At 40.9% G+C, this 25,989-nt stretch overlaps 1 protein-coding gene across 4 annotated transcripts in view; it reads right to left on the reverse strand.

The window, feature by feature from the left end:
* The window catches only part of C8H12orf56 (chromosome 8 C12orf56 homolog), a 111,263-nt gene that overhangs the window by 63,782 nt on the left and 21,492 nt on the right, over positions 1–25,989 (reverse strand). For all 4 annotated transcript variants that reach the window (XM_059184742.1, XM_059184741.1, XM_059184744.1 and 1 more), the window contains exon 2: positions 15,117–15,279. In XM_059184742.1, the coding sequence (XP_059040725.1) occupies positions 15,117–15,279 (163 nt within the window). The remainder of the gene's footprint in view (positions 1–15,116; positions 15,280–25,989) is intronic.

A 25,989-nucleotide genomic window follows, 5' to 3' on the forward strand; every position in this document is an offset into this window, starting at 1 on the left:
CAGGGTGGTAAGATCAAGCCCCACATCAGGTCGGTGCAGGTGAGGAACCTGGTTAAGATTCTCTCTCCCTTTCCCTCTGTCCCTCCCCAACCTCTCCAAAAACAAAACAAAACAAAACAAAACAAAACAAAAACCTTGCAAGTCCCAAAGTAAAAACTGGGCAGCATGATGGGACAAAAGGAACTTTGGCTTTGATGTTAAAACACGTGCTTAAGGGGCACCTGGGTGGCTCAGTGGGTTAAGCCTCTGCCTTTGGCTCAGGTCATGATCTCAGGGTCCTGGGATCGAGCCCATTGTCAGCTCCCTGCTCAGCGGGGAACCTGCTTCCCCCTGTCTCTCTGCCTGCCTCTCTGCCTACTTGTGATCTCTGTCTGTCAAATAAATAAATTAAAAAAAAAAAAAAAAAGAAAACATGTGCTTAACTTCAGACTCTTGTAAAAAGTTACTTTACAGTTTGCAAGAATTTCCGGTTATCTTTTCACTCTGGACTCAGTATATATTTTTTTAAAGATTTATTTATTTGATGGACAGAGATCACAAGTAGGCAGAGAGGCAGGCGGGGCGGGGGGCAGCAGGCTCCCCACCAAGCAGAAAGCCTGATGTGGGGCTCGATCCCAGGACCCTGAGTTCATGACCTGAGCCGAAGGCAGAGGCTTAACCCACTGAACCACCCAGGTGCCCCACTGGACTCACTATCTTAATTTATAAAAGTGAAGATGATAATTCTGTGAGTGAAAATAAGATAATGTGCATAAAAAGGACTTGTATGATGCCTGGTAGAGTAGTTATACAATATACCTTAGTTTAATTTAAAGTGAAAATCAAAGAGCCAATCATAACATCAAGAACACTGTCGTGTCCTCCCAATTATGTGTGTAGTTTGTTTGGAGGGACAAACAATAATAGTATCTGAGAAGTGTTCTGCATGAGAATCAAATTTACATTTCTGTAGGCTACTGCAAGAGGTCAGTATGGTCCTCACATTCTAAGCTCCAGCGGAAACTCCGTATTCCCTGTGACCATCTCTGCATCCCTGCGGAAGGGTTGGAGTTAGGGGATGCACAGGCCAAACAGAGAGCCGGGGAGAGAAAGAGAGAAAGCCCTGCTCCCACAGAGAATGCGTCTGGGGGTTTCCCTGGTTCTGTCCGCAGTGTCCTTTCTTGACTCGCTTGCTTCCCTTTACTCCTTCCTCTTCTCTTAATTTTTTTTTGTTTATTTTTAAGTCAAAATTTACACAAAATGAAATCAAAATCATAAGTGTGTTTGCACTGTGTTTGACCCCTTTCCTTTTGAACTGCTCTGCAAAATTCTCTTTCACTCCAGTGGTTCTGAGAGGAGCCCAAGGCACCTCCATGCTTAGAAGAAAGAACCTTTTTACCTAAGAGAGCCAAAGGTGATGCTGGAGGGGATTCTATAAGAAGATAGCAGGAGGCTGTGGGTGGTTTTCTGGCTGGGTCTGATCTAGACAGATGAGGTCAACACAGCCCCCTTGAAGTCCGGCATATTTCATCAGATTTGGAGATCACCTGGGGATGTGAGGCCAAAAACCTGGTAAGTGAGAAACTGAGGGGCGCTTGGCTGGCTCCGGGGCTAGAGCATGTGACTTTTGATCTCAGAAGTGTGAATTTGAGCCCCATGTTGGGTATAGAGATTACTTAAAAATAAAATCCTTAAACACACACACACACACGAAAGTGGGAAACCACAGTTATGCGGTGACTAATGGAAGGACCAAGCTATAGTGACTTTTTGTCTTCCCAGCACCTTCCCTTCTTTAAGGGACTGGCCTCTTCTACAGTATGGGTGCCCCATCTTTATTAAAATCAAATAAAAACAAAACAAAAACTGCTCTTTCCAATGAAATTAATGATGTTTCAGCTCTAGTGCCCCTCACTTGCACGAGTTCCTTCCAAAGTCTTAGGAGAGGTCTTAACAATGTGTGCGCATGGCCAAATGTGTGTGTGTTTTTTTAAAGATTTTATTTATTTATTTGACAGACAGAGATCACAAGCAGGCAGAGAGGCAGGCAGAGAGAGGGGAGGGAAGCAGGCTCCTTGCTGAGCAGAGAGCCTGATGCGGGGCTTGATCCCATGACCCTGAGATCATGACCTGAGCCAAAGGCAGAGGCTTAACCCACTGAGCCACCCAGGCGCCCCTGGCCAAATGACCTTTACCTAAGGACAGCTAGCCCCCTCAAGTTCCTGGAAACATTGTTTCCAAAATTCCTTAGAGACTTATGCTATTCCTAAACCCCTCCCAACTTGAAAGTATGTAATCAGTCACCCATCACAACCCCAGTGCAATTCTTTCTGCCCACAAGTACTGTCCCCATGTTTAAAACAAAACAAACAAGCAAAAAGCCCCCCCAAAAAACCAGCTTTTTGCACTGAAGACATTTCAAGAATTCTTTCTTGACCATTTGCTCTGACCCCAACATTTCCAGATCAACTGTATTTGGTGTCTTGACTCTTTTTCTTAAGGAAGGCTCTGCAAATCGTGTGAGTTTTTAGTCCCCACAAAATCTGGATCCATACTTATTCGAGCTGTAGCTGAGTGGTCTGGGGGTGGGCTCTGACCCAAGTTGGGCTCTGACCCAAGTTGGGCTGATCAATGTCTCCCTCTAGGATTGTGACATCTGGACATGAGAGGCAGAGCTGGGAGTCTTTGAAACTGGCCATATTGAGAAGAAAGTCCCTCACAGGCTGTTCAGGCCCAGGAACAGGCCTCCGGGTTTCTGGTCTTCCACTATTGGGTTTCTTCTGTTCCCCTCTTGACTCCCTGAAAGACTCAAAATCCTTCAATAAATTCTCTTTGGCATTAAGTTAGGCAGAATGAGTTTTTTCTACTTGAAAGTGAAAAACCTCTACTAACTACATAAGTTTAAAACCCCCGGTCATCATAGACACTTCTAATAGTAGGCTTTTCACAAATGTGGGCACTAATTGTGAAATAAATAATGCCTTTGATCGTTGCTGGAATTAAGTAGAATGTATTAGCAATTTGTGGCACAGGAGTCAGCAGGTTTGAGCCTCTTGCCTCAGGACCACATATTACAGACTGTTGGGAACGTGAACCACAGGGTCCTGGGTATACAGCAACACCTCAGGCATTTTGGAGGAGAGCAGGAAGGAAATGGAGCACAGCACTGTGGGCTTGCTGGGAGGGGAGAAGAAATCACGGAGTCTTTTCTTTTAGGAAGCTGGTATTACCTGTCTCTTCAACCTGATTTCAAGCAGGTTCACCAAACTTGAACTTTCTTTTTTGTGTGTGAGGCCATCAAAGGCTATAACAAAAAACAACTTTAGGGTCAGCATTCCTGCCCCTCTCTATGTTAGCTTTACGTTTCATTGGTAACAATGGTGTTACCACTGATGATCTTAGGATCATCTGTGCTGTCCACTGAAAAATGAAGTACATCTTGATCTCTGTTTCTACATCGGCTGCTAGGTGCCAGTGGCCAGAGTCTGGCAGGTGTAAGGCCATAATGAAAAGAGAGCCTGATGACAGATAGCAGATGACAGTGTTTTCTGCCACTGTGTTCTCTAGGGTGCACATAGCAGCTCACAGTCTTCGTCAGTAGCTTAGATATGAAGTCCTTCTCCCATTTAGCACGGTGGATGCCTGGCGACATGTTCAGTAGTGCTGATCAGCTGAGGCACATTTTTAGAAAGGACACTACCAAAAAAATGCAATGCTTTCCTAACTGCAAGAGATCTGATTATATTTGTCAAAACCCTATTCCTATGGGGAAGACTGCCAAGCCTATGTAAAAATTATCCACTAAACCTGAGAGACTCATCAGCCCCTTGTTTTCATTTTCTTTAACCTCAATCATTTTAAAAAATATGTAGGTTTTAGGTATAAAAGAAAATCTTATATTTGTATAAAACCTGGTTCAGTGTATGTGTCATCAGATTATGATGTTTCACTCTATTTTGGGGATTAGTCTACTTCATGTTATGCCAGTGTTTCAAAGACATCACCAAGGCCATTAAAGTCTTTTCTATGCATCTAGAACTGCAGTGACTGATTCTATAGCTACTAGACACCTGTGGCCATTAAAATTAACATTAAATTAAAATTCAGTTAGTAGCACTAGTGGTCATAGGTGGCTGTTGGCCACTGTACTAGATGTAATTAGACTACATACAGAACAGCTCCATCATTGCAGAAAGTTCTGTTGGACATTGCTGTTCTGTTGGACTTGAGGGTGCCTGGGTGGCTCAGTTGTTGGGTGTCTGCCTTCAGCTCGGGTCATGGTCCCAGGGTCCTGAGTCTGCCATCGGGCTCCCTGCTCTTCAGGGTACCTGCTTCTCCCTCTCCCTCTGCCTCTCTCTCTGTCTCTCATGAATAAATAAATAGAATCTTAAAAAAAAAAAAGAAAAAAAAAAAAAAGAATGTACTTGAAACGAAGGGGCTAATCAGTCAATTCATTCTAGAGCTTTAGCAGCTAATACAGTTCACCACAGCCACTCTGCTCCTGTCAGCATTGTTCATGTAGAGTTTAATAACTATCCCCTTTCATCTACACATAAAGTACAATTTAAAGTGCTACCTCTGACCCATACTATACCAATTTAAAGTGCTACCTCTGACCCATCTCTATACTCTAGAGAAAAGCCTCTTCTTCTATATATCTCCAGAAAAAGTAGGGCTTAATTAGGAAGCCTCTTGAAAATGAGATGATGAAACTAAGTATTTTTACTACAAATGATTCTCACTTTCGAGCTTCCTTTGTTAAGATAATCCAGTTGGTTTGAGTGTGCGCTTTGCCACATGACACAAATATTCTCTAGGCTTTCACCCAAGAGGTTTGGAGTAAGTTCTAATAATTATCTTTATTTAAATGCTGAGCAGTTAATGTGAGCTACTTCTCTGGGCATGATATCATCAATATTAACATTAAAGCCTCTAGCAATAACTGTTGTCAAGAAGATGGTCAGACAGGTTTGAGCCTCTCTCTTGCTTCAGGTCTGCATATTACAGACTGTCTAGGAGGTGAACCCCCATGGTCCCACAGGGTATATGGCAACACTAACCCAGGGAAGAAGCAGCTTGGTGGAGAACCAGCATCAGGGCGCAGGACTGTTGGCATTCTAGAAAGGGGGATGCTTTTATTTCTGTAATGTGTGCTATGTATGACTCCTTGTGACAGTAGCACTTTTGGGTTTTCAAAACTCCCTACACCAAAGTGTCAGATGAAACATTCAGAGATGAAAGTGGAGGAGGAGGAGTGGAGGAGAGGTATAATTTTATGAATAGCCATGTGCTTGAGTACAAGATAAGTTTTCTTTTTTTAAGCATCTTCACTGCTTTTAACATCATTTGTGAAGTTTCTAGGAATTTAAATTTCATAAAACTTCTACCTGTAATTAGCTTCTTTAACGTGTGTTTTTATCTTCTTATACATCTTGGGGGAAAAAAAAACAAGAATAATTATGCTTGTGGACAAGGATAAATATGCATTTAAGGCAACCAACGCCAGTTAGGTACTCTAATTAGGGTGGCAAGAGACCTGGGGAGCAACCAGGGATTTAGTAAGTCTAATTACAACTTCTACAAACAGTTGCCATGCCATGGAGCGTCAGTGTGGAAGGGTGCTTGTCTATGAGAGTGTACAAACACTGGATAGTTTTCTCACACTTTGTAGTTATCCAGTACTCCAAGAGCTCTGAGTCTTACCTGGAGGGAAGCCTAGCGAAGAGCCAGTTGACTGGTGTGCACTGGTCTAGCTCCACTGCCTAGAGGCCAGAAGTGGAAGGGCCTATCCAGGAGCCCTGTGTGGGACTTTATTCTGTCCTTCCTCTCAGCTAAGGATGTGATCTCAACAGCTGACTGCTTTCCTGCTGTATGCCCAGCCTTGCCCACATTATTTCATGTAACACAAAAACCCTGTGAAAGTAGCAATAGAAAGACAAGGAAGCTGAGGCTCACAGAGGCTGTGATGGTAGACAGTCACACAGCTGGAAAGGTGGGAGCTGGGATTCAGATGTCAGCTTAGCGAGTCCAAAGCACATGCTTCTCTGCTTTTGACCACCTCCCGGTTATGTGGATTGCATATAAAGGGCTCCTTTAGATATAATCACATTTTATGTGCATATATAAAATAAGACCTTGAAATAAACAGTATAAAGCTGAACTATATATTCTATTTTTATCTATTTGTCCTTGGATTTTTAAAACTTACTCACCAGAAGGATGTACAGCCCAAAATATGAAATGTAAAAGCACAGGAACTCTGGTTGAGCAGGGTGAGTACCGGGAGCCCTGACTCCTCACCTCCCCTTTCTCCCCACCCCCCTGTGAATTTTCTAGATCTCCTTGTGCGCAGTGGGAAAATCATCTGCATCAGATGCTGAGCTCCCTAAACAAAATTAAAGGTGGCTTTTCATCTTTTTATCTACATGTGAATCATAGTTCTTGGATGAACAAGTTCCCAATGCTATTTTTGAATGAAGAGTGAATGCTGTTAATAACCACAATAAACCATAATTATTGGAACAGGACCTTGTAGCTTCCCTTGTTTGTGGGAGCCCAAGATTCACAGAGATGACTATCAGGAGTTTTCCTAAAGCCAGGTTCACAATGTTTCTGGTTATCCCCTGTACTTCTTGATTAGGTTTTTCTTTAAAATATGTGGTTGTTGGGGGTGCCTGGGTGGCTCAGTCGTTAAGCATCTGCCTTTGGCTCAGGTCATAATCCTGGGTCCTGAGTTCAAGCCCCACATTGGGCTCCCTGCTCAGTGGAAAGCTTGCTTCTCCCTCTCCCACTCCCCCTGCTTGTGTTCCCTCTCTCACTGTGTCTCTGTCAAATCTTAAAAAACAAAAAGAAAGAAAAATGTGGTTGTTAATAAGGTTATTAAAATTAAACAAGAACTGACCAGAGGTGCCTGGGTGGCTCAGTGGGTTAAGCGTCTGCCTTCGGTTCAGGTTATGATCCCAGGGTCCTGGGATGAAGCCCTGCATCGGGCTCACTGCTCAGCGGGGAGCCCACTTCTCCCTCAGCCTGCCATTCCCCCTGCTTGGGCTCAGTCTCTCTTTGATGATTAAATAAATAAAATCTTAAAAATAACTTAAAAAGGGGAGGAGTCAAGATGGTGAAGAAGTAGCGGGCTGAGACTACTTCAGCTAGCAGGAGATCAGCGATATAGCTTATCTAAAGATTGTAAACACCTGCAAATCCATCGGCAGATGGAAGACAAGAAAAACAGCAATTCTAGAAAAAGAAAAACAACCACTTTCTGAAAGGTAGGACTGGTGGAGAAGTGAATCCAAAGCAACGGGAAGATAGACCCAGGGGTGGGGAGGGGCTGGCTCCTGGCAAGCGGCAGAGCAACGGAGCACAAAATCAGGACTTTTAAAAGTCTGTTCCGCTGAGGGACATCGCTCCAGAGGCTAAACTGCGGCGAAGCCCACGCGGGGTCAGCGTGGCCTCAGGTCCCGCAGGGTCACAGAAGGATCAGGATGTCTAAATGTCGGAGCTTGCGGGTATTGGAATGGGAAAACTGGCTACAGAGACAGAGCAGACAGTGCTTCACAGCTCGGTGTTACCTTGAACTGGCCACAGGCTAGGTGAGCTCGGAGCATGGCCGGAAGTCAGGAGAAGGGAGTTACTGACTGCTGTTCTCTGAGGGAGCACTGAGGAGTGGGGCTACAGGCTCTCGGCTCCTCCAGGCCAGAGACCAGGAACCACCATTTGTATTCCTGTCCTCCGGAACTCAGGTAACAAAAGCTCCTGAAAGCAAACCCGAGCGGATTACTCAGCCTGGACCCTGGTAAGACCAGTGCAATTCCGCCTGGGGCAAAGACACTTGAGAATCACTACACCAGGCCCCACCCCCCAGAAGATCAACAAGAAATCCAGCCAAGACCAAATTCACCTACCAAGGAGTGAGGTTTCAATACCAAGGAGAGCAGCAGAATTCCAGAGGAGGACAAAGCAAAGCACGGAACTCATGGCTTTCTCCATGTGATTTTTTAGTCTTGCCGTTAATTTAATTTTTTTCTTTTTCATTTTTATTCTATTCTTTTGCTAAATTTTCTTTAAACTTTTACCCTTTTCTTTTTTAATGTTTTTTAACTAGTTTATCTAATATGTGTATATATATATATATATATATATATATATATATATTATACTTTTCTTTATTCGTTTTCTTTTTTCTTTTTTTTTTTTCCCCCTTCTTTCTTTTTGAACCTCTTTTTATCCCCCTTTTCCCCCTCACGATTTGAGATCTTTTCTGATTTGGTTAAAGCATATTTTCCTGGGGTTGTTGCCACCCTTTTAGTATTTTACTTGCTCCTTCATATACTCTTCTCTGGACAAAATGACAAGGTGGAAAAATTCACCACAAAAAAAAGAACAAGAGGCAGTACTGAAGGCTAGGGACCTAATCAATACAGACATTGGTAATATGTCAGATCTAGAGTTCAGAATGACAATTCTCAAGGTTCTAGCCGGGCTCGCAAAAGGCATGGAATATATTAGAGAAACCCTCTCGGGAGATATAAAAGCCCTTTCTAGAGAAATAAAAGAACTGAAATCTAAACAAGTTGAAATAAAAAAAAAGCTATTAATGAGGTGCAATCAAAAATGGAGGCTCTCACTGCTAGGATAAATGAGGCAGAAGAAAGAATTATTGATATAGAAGACCAAATGACAGAGAATAAAGAAGCTGAGCAAAAGAGGGACAAACAGCTACTGGACCACAAGGGGAGAATTCGAGAGATAAGTGACACCATAAGACGAAACAACATTAGAATAATTGGGATTCCAGAAGAAGAAGAAAGAGAGAGGGGAGCAGAAGGCATACTGGAGAGAATTATTGGGGGAGAACTTCCCCAATATGGCAAAGGGAACGAGCATCAAAATTCAGGAGGTTCAGAGAACGCCCCTCAAAATCAGTAAGAATAGGCCCACACCCCGTCACCTAATAGTAAAATTTACAAGTCTTAGTGACAAAGAGAAAATCCTGAAAGCAGCCCGGGAAAAGAAGTCTGTAACATACAATGGTAAAAATATCAGATTGGCAGCTGACTTATCCACAGAGACCTGGCAGGCCAGAAAGAGCTGGCATGATATTTTCAGAGCACTAAACGAGAAAAACATGCAGCCAAGAATACTATATGCAGCTAGGCTATCATTGAAAATAGAAGGAGAGATTAAAAGCTTGCAGAACAAACAAAAACTAAAGAATTTGCAAACACCAAACCAGCTCTACAGGAAATCTTGAAAGGGGTCCTCTAAGCAAAGAGAGAGCCTACAAGAGGTAGATCAGAAAGGAACAGAGATAATATACAGTAACAGTCACCTTACAGGCAATACAATGGCACTAAATTCATATCTCTCAATAGTTACCCTGAATGTTAATGGGCTAAATGCCCCCATCAAAAGACACAGGTTATCATAATGGATAAAAAAACAAAACCCATCTATATGTTGCCTCCAAGAAACTCATTTTAAGCCAGAAGACACCTCCAGATTTAAAGTGAGGGGGTGGAAAAGAATTTACCATGCTAATAGACATCAGAAGAAAGCAGGAGTGGCAATCCTTATATCAGATCAATTAGATTTTATGCCAGACTATAATAAGAGATGAGGAAGGACACTATATCATACTCAAAGGGTCTGTCCAACAAGAAGATCTAACAATTTTAAATATCTATGCCCCCAACGTGGGAGCAGCCAACTATATCAACCAATTAATAACAAAATCAAAGAAACACATCAACAATAATACAATAATAGTAGGGGACTTTAACACTCCCCTCACTGAAATGGACAGATCATCCAATCAAAAGATCAGCAAGGAAATAAAGGCCTTAAACGAAACACTGGACCAGATGGACATCACAGATATATTCAGAACATTTCATCCCAAAGCAACAGAATACACATTCTTCTCTAGTGCACATGGAACATTCTCTAGAATAGATCACATCCTCAGTCCTAAATCAGGACTCAACCGGTATCAAAAGATTGGGATCATTCCCTGCATATTTTTAGACAACAATGCTCTGAAGCTAGAACTCAACCACAAGAGGAAGTTTAGAAAGAACCCAAATACATGGAGACTAAACAGCATCCTTCTAAAGAATGAATGGGTCAACCGGGAAATTAAAGAAGAATTGAAAAAATCATGGAAACAAATGATAATGAAAATACAACGGTTCAAAATCTGTGGGACACAACAAAGGCAGTCCTGGGAGGAAAATATATAGCGGTACAAGCCTTTCTTAAGAAACAAGAAAGGTCTCAGGTACACAACCTAACCCTACACCTAAAGGAGCTGGAGAAAGAACAAGAAAGAAACCCTAAACCCAGCAGGAGAAGAGAAATCATAAAGATCAGAGCAGAAATCAATGAAATAGAAACCAAAAAACAATAGAGCAAATCAACGAAACTAGGAGCTGGTTCTTTGAAAGAATTAATAAAATTGATAAACCCTGGGCCAGGCATATCAAAAAGAAAAGAGAAAGGACCCAAATAAATAAAATCATGAATGAAAGAGGAGAGATCAACTAACACCAAAGAAATACAAACTATTATAAGAACATACTATGAGCAACTCTATGCCAACAAATTTGACAATCTGGAAGAAATGGATGCATTCCTAGAGACATATAAACTACCACAACTGAACCAGGAAGAAATAGAAAGCCTGAACAGACCCATAACCAGTAAGGAGATTGAAACAGTCATTAAAAATCTCCAAACAAACAAAAGCCCAGGGCCAGACGGCTTCCCGGGGGAATTCTACCAAACATTTAAAGAAGAACTAATTTCTATTCTCCCGAAACTGTTCCAAAAAATAGAAATGGAAGGAAAACTTCCAAACTCATTTTATGAGGCCAGCATCACCTTGATCCCAAAACCAGACAAGGATCCCATCAAAAAAGAGAGCTATAGACCAATATCCTTGATGAACACAGATGTGAAAATTCTCACCAAAATACTAGCCAATAGGATTCAACAGTACATTAAAAGGATTATTCACCATGACCAAGTGGGATTTATTCCAGGGCTGCAAGTTTGGTTCAACATCCGCAAATCAGTCAATGTGATAAAACACATCAATAAAAGAAAGAACAAGAACCATATGATACTCTCAATAGATGCTGAAAAAGCATTTGACAAAGTACAGCATCCCTTCCTGATCAAAACTCTTCGAAGTGTAGGGATAGAGGGCACATACCTCAATATCATCAAAGCCATTTATAAAAATCCCACCGCAAATATCATTCTCAATGGAGAAAAACTGAAAGCTTTTCCGCTAAGGTCAGGAACACGGCAGGGAGGTCCATTATCACCACTGCTATTCAACATAGTACTAGAAGTCCTAGCCTCAGCAATCAGACAACAAAAGGAAATTAAAGGCATCCAAATCGGCAAAGAAGAAGTCAAATTATCACTCTTCGCAGATGATATGATACTACATGTGGAAAACCCAAAAGACTCCACTCCAACACTGCTAGAACTTGTACAGGAATTCAGTAAAGTTCAGTATATAAAATCAATGCACAGAAATCAGTTGCATTTCTCTACACCAACAACAAGACAGAAGAAAGAGAAATGAAGGACTCAATCCCATTTACAATTGCACCCCAAACCATAAGATACCTAGGAATAAACCTAACCAAAGAGGCACAGAATTTATACTCAGAAAACTATAAAGTACTCATGAAAGAAATTGAGGCAGACACAAAGAAATGGAAAAATGTTCCATGCTCCTGGATTGGAAGAATAAATATTGTGAAAATGTCTATGCTACCTAAAGCAATCTACACATTTAATGCACTTCCTATCAAAGTACCATCCATCTTTTTCAAAGAAATGGAACAAATAATTCTAAAATTTATATGGAACCAGAAAAGACCTCGAATAGCCAAAGAGATATTGAAAAAGAAAGCCAAAGTCAGTGGCATCACAATTCCGGACTTCAAGCTCTATTACAAAGCTGTCATTATCAAGACAGCATGGTACTGGCACAAAACAGACACATAGATCAATGGAACAGAATAGAGAGCCCAGAAATAGACCCTCAACTCTATGGTCAACTAATCTTCGACAAAGCAGGAAAGAATATCCAGTGGAAAAAAGTCAGCCTCTTCAATAAATGGTGTTGGGAAAATTGGACAGCCACATGCAGAAAAATGAAATTGGACCATTTCCTTACACCACACATGAAAATAGACTCAAAATGGATGAAGGACCTCAATGTGCAAAAGGAATCCATCCAAATCCTTGAGGAGAACACAGGCAGTAACTCTTCGACCTCAGCTGCAGCAACATCTTCCTAGGAACACCGCCAAAGGCAAGGGAAGCAAGGGCAAAAACGAACTATTGGGGTTTCATCAAGATCAAAAGCTTTTGCACAGCAAAGGAAACAGTTAACAAAATCAAAAGACAACTGACAGAATGGGAGAAGATATTTGCAAACGACATATCAGATAAAGGACTAATGTCCAGAATCTATAAAGAACTTAGCAAACTCAATACCCAAAGAACAAATAATCCAATCAAGAAATGGGCAGAGGACATGAACAGACATTTCTGCAAAGAAGACATCCAGATGGCCACAGACACATGAAAAAGTGCTCCATATCACTCGGCATCAGGGAAATACAAATCAAAACCACAATGAGATATCACCTCACACCAGTCAGAATGGCTAAAATCAACAAGTCAGGAAATGACAGATGCTGGCGAGGATGAGGAGAAAGGGGAACCCTCCTACACTGTTGGTGGGAATGCAAGCTGGTGCAACCACTCTGGAAAACAGCATGGAGGTTCCTCAAAATGTTGAAAATAGAACTGCCCTATGACCCCGCAATTACACTACTGGGTATTTACCCTAAAGATACCAACGTGGTGATCCAAAGGGGCACATGCACCCTAATTTTTATAGCAGCAATGTCCACAATATCCAAACTATGGAAAGACCCTAGATGTCTATCAACAGATGAATGGATCCAGAAGTTGTGGTATATATACACAATGGAATACTATGCAGCCATCAAAAGAAATGACATCTTGCCATTTGCGACAACATGGATGGAACTAGAGCGTATCATGCTTAGTGAAATAAGTCAAGTGGAGAAAGACAACTATCATATGATCTCCCTGATATGAGGAAGTGGTGATACAACATGGGGGCTTAAGTGGGTAGGAGAAGAATAAATGAAACAAGATGGGATTGGGAGACAAACCATAAGTGACTCTTAATCTCAAAAAACAAACTGAGGATTGCTGGGGGGAGGGGGGTTGGGGGAAGGGGGGTGGGGTTATGGACATTGGGGAGGGTATGTGCTTTGGTGAGTGCTGTGAAGTGTGTAAACCTGTACCCCTGGGGATAAAAATATATGTTTATAAAAAATAAAAAATTAAAAAAAAAATAACTAAAACGAACTGACCAAATGGAATCCAGATTTTAACTCATTGTTTTTGTGAAACCAGTATTTAGTGAACACACTTCTTTCTTTCTTTTGTTTTTCTTCATTTCTCCCCCTGCCTTCCCTCCCTTTCTTCCTTTCCATTCTTTTCTTTATTTCTTTTTTCCCCACAAATCCTCATGTATGGCAAACTGTGCTGAGAATGGATGGATCAGCTCATTAATCATCATGGAACTGAAAATCAAAACCACAATGAGACCTCACAACTGTTAGGATGGCAATCCTCAAAAAGCCAAAAGATAGCAAGGATTGGTGAGGATGTGGATAAAAGGGAACCCCTATGCACTCTTCATAGGGCTGCAAATTGGTATAACCACTGTGGAAAACAGTATGGAGGCTCCTCAAGAAACGAAAATAGGACTACCATATGATCCAGCATTCCCGTTTCTGGGTCTGTGTTTAAAGGAAATAAAATCACTATCTCAGGTAACTGCCCTCCCTATTCATAGCAGCATTATTTACAGTAACCTTAGTGTCCAGGAATACATGAATGGATAAATAAAATGTGTTTGGGTGTCAGGGGTGGGGGTGTGTGCACACATGCATATACACACAATCTAATATTATTTAGCCTTTAAAAAAAGGAAAATCTGGGATGCCTGGGGAACTCACTCAGGTGAGTGTCCAGCTCTTGATTTAGGCTCAGGTCCTGATCCAGGGTCCTGGGATTGAGCTCCAAGTCTGGCTCCCTGCTCAGTGAGGAGACTACTTGTGGATTCTCTCTCTTCTCTGCATCTACCCTCCCCTGCTGCTCATGTTCTCTCTCTCTGTTTCAGATAAATAAATAAATCTTAAAAAAAAAAAAAAATCCTGGGGCACCTGCCTTGCTCAGTCAGCAGAGCATCCGGCTTTTTTTTTTTTTTTTTTTTTTTTTTAAGATTTTATTTATTTTATCATCTGAGAGAAGGAGCCCAGCAGGGGGAGCAACAGGCAGAGAGAGAAGCAGGCTCCCTGCTGAGCAAGGACCCAAATTTGGGACTCAGTCCCAGGACCTTGGGATCATAGCCTGAGCCAAAGGCAGCCGTCCAACCGACTGAGCCACCCAAGCATCCCAAGCATCTGACTCTTTACCTTGGTGTCATGAGTTCAAGACCCATGTTGGATGTAGGGATTACTTTAAAATATAAAGAAGTAAAAAACAGAAAATCTTGCATTTGAGACAACATGGATGAACCTGGAGGACATCATGCTAAGTGAAATAAACCAGACATAAAAAGAGAACCACTACATAATCTCACTTATGTTGAAACCAAAAAAGACAAACTCATAGAAACAGATAGTAAAATGGTAATTTACCAGGGGCTGGGGGCTTGGTGGGGGAAAAGGTAGATGTTCATTATAAGACAAATAAGTTCGGGAGACCAAAATGCACAGCATGATGACTATAGTTAACAATAATGTAGGGTGTGCTTGAAACTTGCAAAGAAAATAGATCTTAAGTGTTCTCATCACTTATACAAAATGAAAACTATGTGGGATGATTAGCCTGATTGTGGTAATCATTTCATAGTGTATACATAGACTAAAATAGCACCTTAACACCTTATATATAATTTTTGTCAGCATACCTCAGTAAAGCTGAGGAGGAAAAAAGAACATATTTTTTTTTTGTCTTATAAAGTAATGCATCTTTTCTTGTGTCACTTTAAGAAATATATTGCATACCTTTTTTGTTGTCAGAAGTACCATGATGAAATGGAAATGAGAATTTCTTGACACCTTTTGATTTTTCATGCTCTTTTTTAAAAACATTTGAAGAATGGATGATACGAATATGTTGGTTGGTTTCTCTATCTGGTGGACTCAAAAATTGTGGGTAATCATCAATCTGAAAAAAAATATAATTAATTAAGCTAATTGAGGGCAAATACAACTGTTTCTCTGTCCTGTGATAATAAACCCCCTAAAGCTTAGGGCAAGTTTAAACTACATTCTTTCTTATTTTTTTCCTGGGAAATCTTTCCTCTTGTCAGGTTTCTCAATTGTTCATCTATTTCTTTTAGTCTTTACTAAAAATGCATTTAGCAACAGACCCTAAGACATTATTTACACTACAGGATTGCTAAATAGTAATAGTGTTTTTGTTTGTGAAAATATATCCCTCACCCTTTCATTTTGAGAATAGATTTTTTTAAGTCTTAAAAATGTATAATTAATGGCCTTAAACTAGGATTTTTCTGTGTAGTGGAAAATGTCCATTTGCAGGGGACAGTATACAAAAATTCTAGGAATACAAACTTCCAGGTTTGAATTATGGAAATTTCCTGCTCCTAAATAGCTTTCTCTTCTCTCCAAAGTGCTCTGTTTTCTATTCTTTTTTTTTTTAAAGATTTTTTTTAAAGATTTTTTTTTAAAGATTTTTTTTAAAGATTTTTTATTCATCCATTTGACAGAGAGAGATCACAAGTAGGCAGAGCGGCAGGCAGAGAGAGAGAGGAGGAGGAAGCAGGCTCCCTGCTGAGCAGAGAGCCCGATGCGCGACTCGATCCCAGGACTCTGAGATCATGACCTGAGCCGAAGGCAGCGGCTTAACCCACTGAGCCACCCAGGCGCCCCCTGTTTTCTATTCTTGATTAAAAAGAGAAAAAGTCTCAATAAATACTTGGGATTTTTTTTTTTTCTTAAGGAGGCTCCACAGCTAGCATGGAGCCCAAAACTGGGCTTCAACTCACCACCTCAGGATCAAGACCTGAGCTCAAACCAAGAGTCATATGCTTAACTGTCTGAGCCACCCAGCCACCCCAATACTTAGAATTTTTAGATATTTAACAATCTTCTTCCCTTTTTGTGACAGGTAGGCAGCAGTAACGTCTGACTGAAAAGCCAAGAGTAAAGCCAGAGAATCACCAGAGGCATATTTAAAACCTTTAATCCAAGCATCAGGAAGAATACCTTTATAGGCTTTTTGCAAAGTTACTTAGAATTTGATAAAAAGTATTTCCTGTGATCATCCGGTTTCATCCTTCTCTTTTCACAAATATATGAAGGAAATATCAAATAATTTTTTAAAAAATCTAACTCTGGAATTAAAGATAGGAAGATAAACTAATGAAAAGGTATCAGAATCTACTCTAATTTAATTTTTAAAATTATTTTCAAATATATAGAGTAATTTGAACCAAACTAATGAAGCATAGCAGGTCTTCCAAGGATGTGTTTTCATTAATTATAAAAACTTATAGTTAGTAGAGTTTCCTTTTCTGAACAAGGTTCTTCAGAAATGGCTTAAGCTATTTGATACCTGCAAGGATATGCTTATAAAATTAGAATCCTATTATACATATGGCTAAGGTTTTTGTTTGTTTTATGTAACTCTGTATTTTATTTTTTTTCTCTTGCTGTGGTCAGGAAAAATTATAAGAGCCTTTGAATTGGGCAAAAACGATGATCTAGGTGTTTTCCATCATTTATTGCCTTTGCACTATTTTAAAACACTGTAAGTGGGGGTGCCTGGGTGGCTCAGTTGGTTAAGCGACTGACTCCTGATTTCAGCTCAGATCATGATGGCAAGGCTATGAGCTGGAGCCCTATAACAGGCTCTACCTCTGCTTGAGATTCTCTCCTCCTCCCTCTGCCCCCCCCCTCAACTGTGCTGTCTCTGTCTTTCTCTTCTCTCTCTCTCTTAAATAAATAAATCTTTAAAACACTTCAAGTGTTTTAAGCCAGTTGAGTCACTGGCTTAGTAGGTAGAGCCTGTGACTCTTGATCTTAGGGTTGTAAGTTTGAGCCCCATGTTGGGCGTAGAGATTATTTAAAAATACATAAAGAAAAGAAAACACTGTAAATTGTAGAAAACTGGTAATAGTGAAAAATATTCCAGTTCATACTGATATAAGTTGATTGTGTCCAGTGGAATGCAACTGATTACCACCCTTTGATTAAGAGAACGGTTGTTGGATATCTGAACCAGTGAGATTGTGTGTTTTTGTGTTTACTGATCTGAAAATACATGCTCTCTACCTAGATGTCTATAATTTAGAAAAGCCTTTACCTCTTATTATTGCAGTGGGTAATATTTTCCTCTTTCCAGAGGGTATTAATAATTATAAAGACTATTTAAGGAGCTCTGTTTTGATGACTTGCAGAAATAAGCCCTTATAGAAGAAAAATGTTTCTATAATTCCCCCCAAATAAGGAAATTTAACATCTAATACTTTATTTTTATTTACTTTTTAAATTTTTTAAAAAGATTTTATTTATTTATTTGTCAGAGACACAGCAAGAGAGGAAGCACAAGCAGAGGGGATGGGAGAGGGAGAAGTAGCCTTCCTGACCTGTAGGGACCCCGGTATGGGGCTCAATCCCAGGATCCTGGGATCATGACTTGAGCTGAAGGAAGACACCCAAAGACTGAGCCACCCAGGCACCCCTACTTTTTATAATATTTTATTTTTAAGTAATTCCTATACCCAATGTAGGGCTCAAACTCATAACCCTGAGATCAAGACTTGCACACTCCCCCGACTGAACAGCCAGATGCCCCTAACATCTAATACTTTATTTTTTAAAGATTTTATTTATTTATTTGTCAGAGAGAGAGAGAAAGATAGTATGAGAGAGGGGGAGCAGGGGAAGAGACAGGCAAAGGGAGAAGCAGGATCATGACCAGAGCCGATGGCAGACACCCAACTGACTAAGCCACCCAGGTGCCCTGCTAGTTTTGGTTTAATATTGTTATAATCTGGGGCACCTGGTGGCACAAGTGGCTAAGCATCCCACTCTTGGTTTTGGCTCAGGTCCTGATCTCAAGAGTTCTGAGATCGAGCCCCACCTCAGGCTCTACACTCAGCATGGAGCCTGCTTATGACTCTCTCAATCTCTCTGTCCCTGCCCCCTGTGCACTTGTGCTCTCTTGCTCTCTCTCAAGTAAGTAAAATCTTTTTTTTCTTGTAAGATTTTATTTTATGTATTTATTTGAAAGAGAGAGTAAGAAAGCACAAGCAGGGGGAGCAGTAGACGGAGAGGGAGAAGCGGGCTTCCCCGATAAGTAGAGAACCCGATAATGGGGCTCAGTCTTAGGATTCTGAGATCATGACCTGAGCCCAAACCAGATGCTTAACTGACTGAGCCACCCAGGCGTGCTGTATATAAATATATTTTTAGGGGTGCCTGGGTGGCTCAGTCGGGTAAGCATCTGCCTTCAACTCAGGTCATGATCCCAGGGCCCTGGGATCGAGTCCCGCATCAGGCTCCCTGCTCAGTGGGGAGCCTGTTTCTCCCTCTCTCTCGGCCTGCCTCTGTGCCTACTCGTGCTCTTTCTCCTTCTGTCAAATAAATAAATAAAATCTTTTTAAAAATCTTTTTAAAAAGTTGTATTATCTTGGCACATTTATATACATATATATATGTGATTATATGTAGTGATTATATATATTGTATTTCAGTATTGCTATATTATATTAAAGACTTTCTCCATATAAAAATTATGTTCATTTATCTTTACAAATCAGTTACAAAAATGTAACCTCTTCTTTTTTAAGATTTTATTTATTTATTAGAGAGAGAGAGCACACAAGCAGTGGGGAGAGGCAGAAGCAGAGGGAGAGGAAGCAGGCTCCCAGCTGGGCAGAAGCCCCAGGCAGGGCTCGATCCCAGGACCCCAGAATCATGACTCGAGCCAAAGGCAGATGTTTAACTGACTGAGCCAGCCACCCAGGTGCCCCTCAGATGTAACTTTTATTGATGTCCTTAAAAATGGGCTTTGTCACTATTCTTAGAGATGTTTTGTCTAATTTTTTGCAATGGCTTTATTACCTTTGTTTTGCATGCCATAGGAAAAGCCAAGTTTTCTAGTAAGTTGCCTGTTTTCAATGGGTAACTTCATCAGACCTTTCACATTTGAAAGGTTCTCAAAAATAAACCAACCAGAGTCATTTGAATCTCTATCTTCTACAGATAGTTTTTATTTTATTGTGATGCTTGCTTGAAGGTTCTTTTATAAGATTAAAAAAACAAAACAAAACAGACTTTTTGTCCTCAACAAAGGACAGTCTCAGAGCAGAACCTCCTGGGAAAAGGATTGAGACAGGCTCTTCAAAGACTTCAGAGCTGAGCTAACATTCCTTAGACAACTCAGACCACACCAGCGGACTGAGTTAGAATTTCCAAGACTCCCTTAGGTCAAGAAGCTGGTGGCTTCATCAGACTTTTAACCTAAAATGCCTCAGCATGAGACTTAACTTTACACGACTAAATGAAATTTTTTAGAAGTAGAAGTTTTATTGTGGTTATTTCCTTAGAATATTATTGATGTTGTTCTAATGTTCTGTTTTCTAAATATATGAGGAAGCTTTTTATCTTCCTTCTTAAATTGTAACTAGTGTGTAACCCATAATAATTTAGAGATTCTGCTATCATAAGCCAAAAATATTTAAATATCTGATTTTCACTGGCTCCACCAGAATTCAGAAACTTAATAGATTGAGTTAAGATCTGACTTCCTTTTACCAGGATATAATTGTACACATTGATTGTATATCCAAGGCCTTCTGTTAAGTGTACTGTTTAAGAAAGAGATTCATTTGGGGTGACTGGGTGGCTCAGTTGATAAAGCATCATACTCTTTTTTTTTTTTTTTTTAAGATTTTATTTATTTATTTGACACACAGTGAGAGAGGGAACACAAGCAGGGGGAGCTGGAAAGGAAGAAGCAGGTTTCTCGCTGAGTGGAGAGCCCCATGTGGGGCTCGATCCCAGGACCCTGGGATTATGACTTGAGCCAAGGCAGCCGATTAACGACTGAGCCATCCAGGTGTCTCAAAGCGTCAGGCTCTTGGAATCAGCTCAGGTCACGATCTCAGGGTCATGGGATTTAGCCCAGCGTTAGGCTCTGTGCTCAGCAGAAGTCTGCTTGGGACTCTTTCTCTTCTTCTGCCCCTCCTCACCACTCTCCCACGTGCTCTCTCTCTCTCCCTCTCTCAAAATAAATCTTTTGAAAAGGCATGGGGGGGTGCGGGGTGGAGGGAGTGGATATTCATTTAACGAGATACAGCAAACCATTTTAATGGCCAAAGATTTATTTAAGGAGCCTGTGCTTACAAAGCTGGCCGAGGAAAACTAGCCCAGAGACCCAGCCTCACAGTTATCAGGAAGATCACTTCTGACAGGCCAGGCAATTAAGAAATCTAGAAACCTCGGGCACCTGTGTGGCTCAGTCGGTTAAGCAGTTAAGCTTAGGCTCAAGTCAAGATCTCAGGGTCTTGGGATTGAGTCCCACACCGGGCTTCCTGCTCAGAGGGGAGTCTGCTTCTCCCTCTCCCTGCTTGTACTCTGTGTGTCAAATAAGTAAAATCTTCAAAAAAAAAGAAGAAAAAGAAAAGAAAGAAACTTTCAAGACCTCAAATTCACTCAAATTAATAGGTACTACAAGAGAAATCTGGTGAAGAGCCTTTCTTGGGCCTGATTTCCTAGCCTAGGGAAAGCAAATAATAAGAGTCTTTTTAAAGTCAAAACTGACATTAATAAAAACTTCCTCACAGTAGTTTTTGCAAAACATTTTTTTTTTAAGTTGTGTAAGTGATGGAAGTTGATTAAGTGAAGATACACAAAAAAGCTCTCAAGAGGGGCCCCAACAGGGTTGCCAGATGAAGGTCTTTAGTGTTGGTCTTTTATAGAAAGCTAACAGGGAACTTAAATTTTTTTAACATCTCTTTTGGTAAGACCCTTCAATGGCTTACTTTCTTTTTAGGCTCTGCTTATTCTTTGTTGGTCACAGGTGATTATCATATAAAGACACACCCCACATGACCTAGGGCAGCGCAGTCCAATTTTCTCCCTTATCTCTGGTTTCCCCACACTTCCATGTTTTTTGGGATTTCTATGAGCCCCTCACCTAGCCCCGCCTGTCCCTTACTCATTCCTCCCCCTGGAATAGTAACCCTAAATGCCCTTAGGGAATGGGGCGATGACCACTCTGGCTGCTTCCTGCTGAAATGGGGCGGTGGGCTGTGTGGCAGTTAGAATCTTTCAAGCGGTTGGTCCAGGAGTTTGTGGATGGCTCTGGGGGGTCAGGATGGGCAGCAAATGGCACATGCATCAGTACGTGCAAAAGGATGAACATAAAACAAATATTAGGCCCAAAATGATTATCACATCCCTTAAATAAGATCCCCAATTACCAATTTTGTCAAATAGATTATTGGATATCTTGATCTTATTTAACTGATCACAAATGTCCCCTATTAGTTGGGAGATCTTGCAGGTGTTACTTGTAATCATGTGAGGAATTTTTCATACCCCAAATGGTGTAGCAGTAGTAGACAGGTCAATAGTGGCATTGTTCTCAAGAAGTCCTGCCCTGACTTCATTGAATTCTTTTTTTTTTTTTAAAGATTTTATTTATTTATTTGACAGAGAGAGACCACAAGCAGGCAGAGAGGCAGGCAGAGAGAGAGAGAGAGGAGGAAGCAGTCTCCCTGCTGAGCAGAGAGTCCGATGCGGGGCTCGATCCCAGGCCCCTGAGATCATGACCTGAGCCGAAGGCAGCGGCTTAACTCACTGAGCCACCCAGGTGCCCCATGACTTCATTGAATTCTTGGCTGAGTGCATCCAGTGCCTGGGACGTATCATTTAGAGTCCTGCTTAGCAAGCATACTGCTTTGCTTATTTTATATTGCAGTCCTGTCTTAAGTCCTGAAGTCCCATAATGAGCTTTGAGGCTGTTTTTACCAGGAGGGCTGTTGGATGCTTGGTGAAAGCCTTTGTTTGCAATTGTATTGACAGTAGAGGTGGCTTCTCAGATAAATGACTATGAGAGATGAAACTGTCAAGAAGCCCTTTTTGTTTGAGGTCCAGCCTTAACAATATCCTAATTACAGGGAATCACTGGCAAATGGAACATTTGTCTCAGGAGCTAAGGGCATCCCCAAGTGCATCATCTAATCTAATCATAAAGAAAGTGGGGCCATCCACTATCTCCATGGGGTACGCTCTGGCTTTTATAGAGCAATTTTGTCATCCCAGCCACATAGAATTGGTCAAGGGGATAGCTGAGTTATACAATTGCTGGGGACTCTACCCCATTTCCCAGTTGTTCAACTAATCATATGACCGTGGGGTCCTGTTATTATCCCCACAGAATAACAAGCAAGATTGCCTATACTTGAGTTATTGTGGCAACTTCTCTGAATTTCACCTCAAGTGGTCTAGCTTAGGCAAACAACATTCAAAGACAATCAGAACTAAAATTTAGCGTCTACAGAAGTGTGTTATTGAAACATAATTTCTCAGGTGCCTATGTGGCTCAGTAAGTTAAAGCCTCTGCCTTTGGCTCAGGTCATGATCCCAGGGTCCTGGGATCGATGCCCAAATTGGGCTGTCTGCTCGGCAGGGAGCCTGCTTCCTCCTCTCTCTCTTCCTGCCTTTCTGCCTACTTGTGATCTCTGTCTGTCAAATAAATAAATAAAATCTTAAAAAAAAAAAAAAAACCAAAACATAATTCCTCTCTATAATAACCCTCATTTGCAAAGATAGCCAAATAAGGCTAATTTGTTTGAAAACAGGTCCAGTATTAACAAATGGCATGATTATTTCCATAAGCTCAGCGAGAATGATTGATCATATAGATCTTTCAGAATCCGTTTTGCTAGAACTTTTATATGGAATCTCTGGGTTGAACTTTTAGTTGCTCCTCTAGGCTGGAAGCCAAGCCTAGACATGCCTGCAATATCTGTAGATGTGGGCAGATTCCTCTTCATGAGGTCCCCAGCATATCCTGAGGTCCTTGCCCATGCCAGGAAGTGACATTCTTTACTTACCTTGTAAGGCTGCTGGGAACTTTGCAAGTAAGGTACCAGGAGAGCATTCCCAGGGGATTCCCTATGGTTTTAGGTTTCATGAAGTCAACCTTAGTTTCTTAAAGCTGTCTGGTCATATCTGAGTCTATGCATGTCTCTCAAATATGACATTCCAGTCAAAGCCTTGGTAAAATAACCAGTATTTCCAATGGTGTCCGTTACAAGGAGAACAGATTCTTAGTGAACTTATGCAAATGATTATGATTGCCATGGAAGAAAGCTTATTGAGACCTTTTGAATCTCAGAGGGTTTAGGTAGAGAGAAATGTTAAATGCTTTAATGCTTTTGTTTACAAATATATATTTTTTCACATTTCTGTAAATCATATCTTAAGAGAAAGTTTCCTTAATCTGGGAGAGCAAACATTAGAGAAGCAGCAATGTTTTGAATGAAAGTCATGAAAGGAACTATAGTCATTTTTTCCCAATTCACTTAGTCCCATTTTACAATTCTTGTTTAGAATGCAACTTTAGTGAGTTTTGGAAGTTATTACCCATTTTAGTTTTGATCTTAAAGATACTGAATACCTGTATTGGTCCTAAAAGTCCTTTTTATGAACCTCCTTGAAGATGAAACTCATTTTGCAAGAGAATAAGAACAATTATAAATGACAAAAACTCAGAAATGGATATTGGCAATGATCTGATAGGAGAGTTCGTTATGACATAATTGACAAAGAAACTTAGTTATTTCTGTGTCACATAACACTTCAATAGCCAGAATATCGAGTGATGATGACTTTATACCAGAATGTAACATACCAAACAAACAGGCCTAATTAGTCAAGGGGATTTTGTTCATGATTTAAATCTTGCGTAAGTTTGTTAAAACCTTAGAAAGTTTTAAAGCACACGCCTAGATGGGATCAGGGATCGTCAAAGACCTGATAGAGGCAAAACATAGAAATGGCTTTTCTGGACAGCCAAAGGGAAAACAACTGTTTACATTTTCTTATCAAGAGCAGATAACAATTCAAGAAAACTTTGTCTTTTGAACAGAGAGAGAATTCCAATCTTATATACCAGTGTACTTTTAAAATCCCCTTATTTTAATCTTACTCCGTCCTGACCACACCTAAAATTCCTTTCCAAAGATTTCACTTCACAAACCTTCTACAACTTTCCTTTACATTCGGATTTTGTCCCAAGTCATTTCTTTCCAAACAACCAGTCTCATTTAGAACGTAATCACCTTCTTTTTCCTTCCACAAAAAATGCATTCCCAATCCTTATATCCTTCTTGCATATCTCCTACTTTTCTACATAGAGAGTTGCTGAATTTTGCCCTTTAGAAATCTTAGCCTCCAGTGAAGCCCAAGTAGTAACCAGTAGTGAACTGTCACACCAGAGTTCTTTAGATGCCAAAGTTATGAACTGGTTAAGCAAAAAGCATGTTTACCAGCAGATTTAAATATCCTTACTTTCTTTGCAATAAGTAGTCACATACCACAAACCAAAGTCCAGTAACCAATGATTTAGCACCTTGTCTATCCTATTTGGAGCAGACCTAGATGTCCAATGAATTTAATCCCAATGACTTTGAAAGCTATTTTAATAATTTTCTATGAAAACTTTGATGGAATGGGCAATTAACCATCATTTTAGTCATCTTTTTGCTAACAAATGCAACAGAAACAACACGAGCTTATCTGACCTTCAGCAAACCTTGGCAGAATAAAAGTTTCACCTTTAGTGCTGATAACTTTATTTATTTATTTAAAGATTTTATTTATTTATTTGACAGAGATAGATCACAAGTAGGCAGAGAGGCAGGCAGAGAGAGAGAGGAGGAAGCAGTCTCCCGGCTGAGCAGAGAGCCCGATGCGGGACTCGATCCCAGGACCCTGAGATCATGACCTGAGCCGAAGGCAGCGGCTTAACCCACTGAGCTACCCAGGCGCCCCGTGCTGATAACTTTAAAGACCTATCGATCTTCATTAAACCAACAAACTTAACTTAGTTTCAATACCAGGTTATTGTTCCAACTAGGTCTACTTTTAAAAGTCCGTCAGTTTGTTCCCCAGTGTCAGTTTTTACCTGAGATGCTGGTGAGGAAATCTGAAGTCAAGAGTGTATCCAAGGAGCAGAAACGGGAGGGGTGGGGCACGCAGAGGAGGCAAAGTGCTGCCAGAAGACAGAGAGAAAGTTCCCAGTTCTGAAGCTCATCCACTTGGTCAATGAGTAAACGTCATGTTTATCCACCCACAAGTGGGATTAGGCAGTCCATGTCAGGCTGGAGAAGACAGGGAATTTCCCCGAAACAAAGGGAGTTTTGACAGCTGCTTGGAAATATTCCTTAAAGTCCCCACTGGGAGGCAGACTAATCACAGTTGGCTCTAGTTACAGTCATTATCATGGGAAATGAGTGAGGGAGAAGCCCCCACATCTGTTAGGAGAAGAGTGAGAGAAAAAAGAGTCACTGTCCCCTTTGCTAGAGATGGCCTGTGTTTCCTCCAACCACCTGGGCTGATTTGGAGGATGCCTAGTTAAGCCATTCCAATATGACAGGAGGGAGTTTCTGGTCTGTTTATCTCCCAACACGTCCTACACAACGCCCTTCAAGCTGGGTCCTGATTTAGAGCCTTGAAAGCCTAGAGGAATCTAGGGTACCTCTGTCTCTTTCCTGCAGAAGAGACCTGATAGATCCTACTGTGGCCATGCAGGGAATGTTACAGGAGCTCAGTCCTTTCCTAAATTTGCAATCCAAATTGCTTCCAGTGGGTTCAAGGCACTCTCAGGCAGAGT

Source organism: Mustela lutreola, chromosome 8 (genome assembly GCF_030435805.1).
Source record: "Mustela lutreola isolate mMusLut2 chromosome 8, mMusLut2.pri, whole genome shotgun sequence".
Taxonomy (NCBI): domain Eukaryota; kingdom Metazoa; phylum Chordata; class Mammalia; order Carnivora; family Mustelidae; genus Mustela; species Mustela lutreola.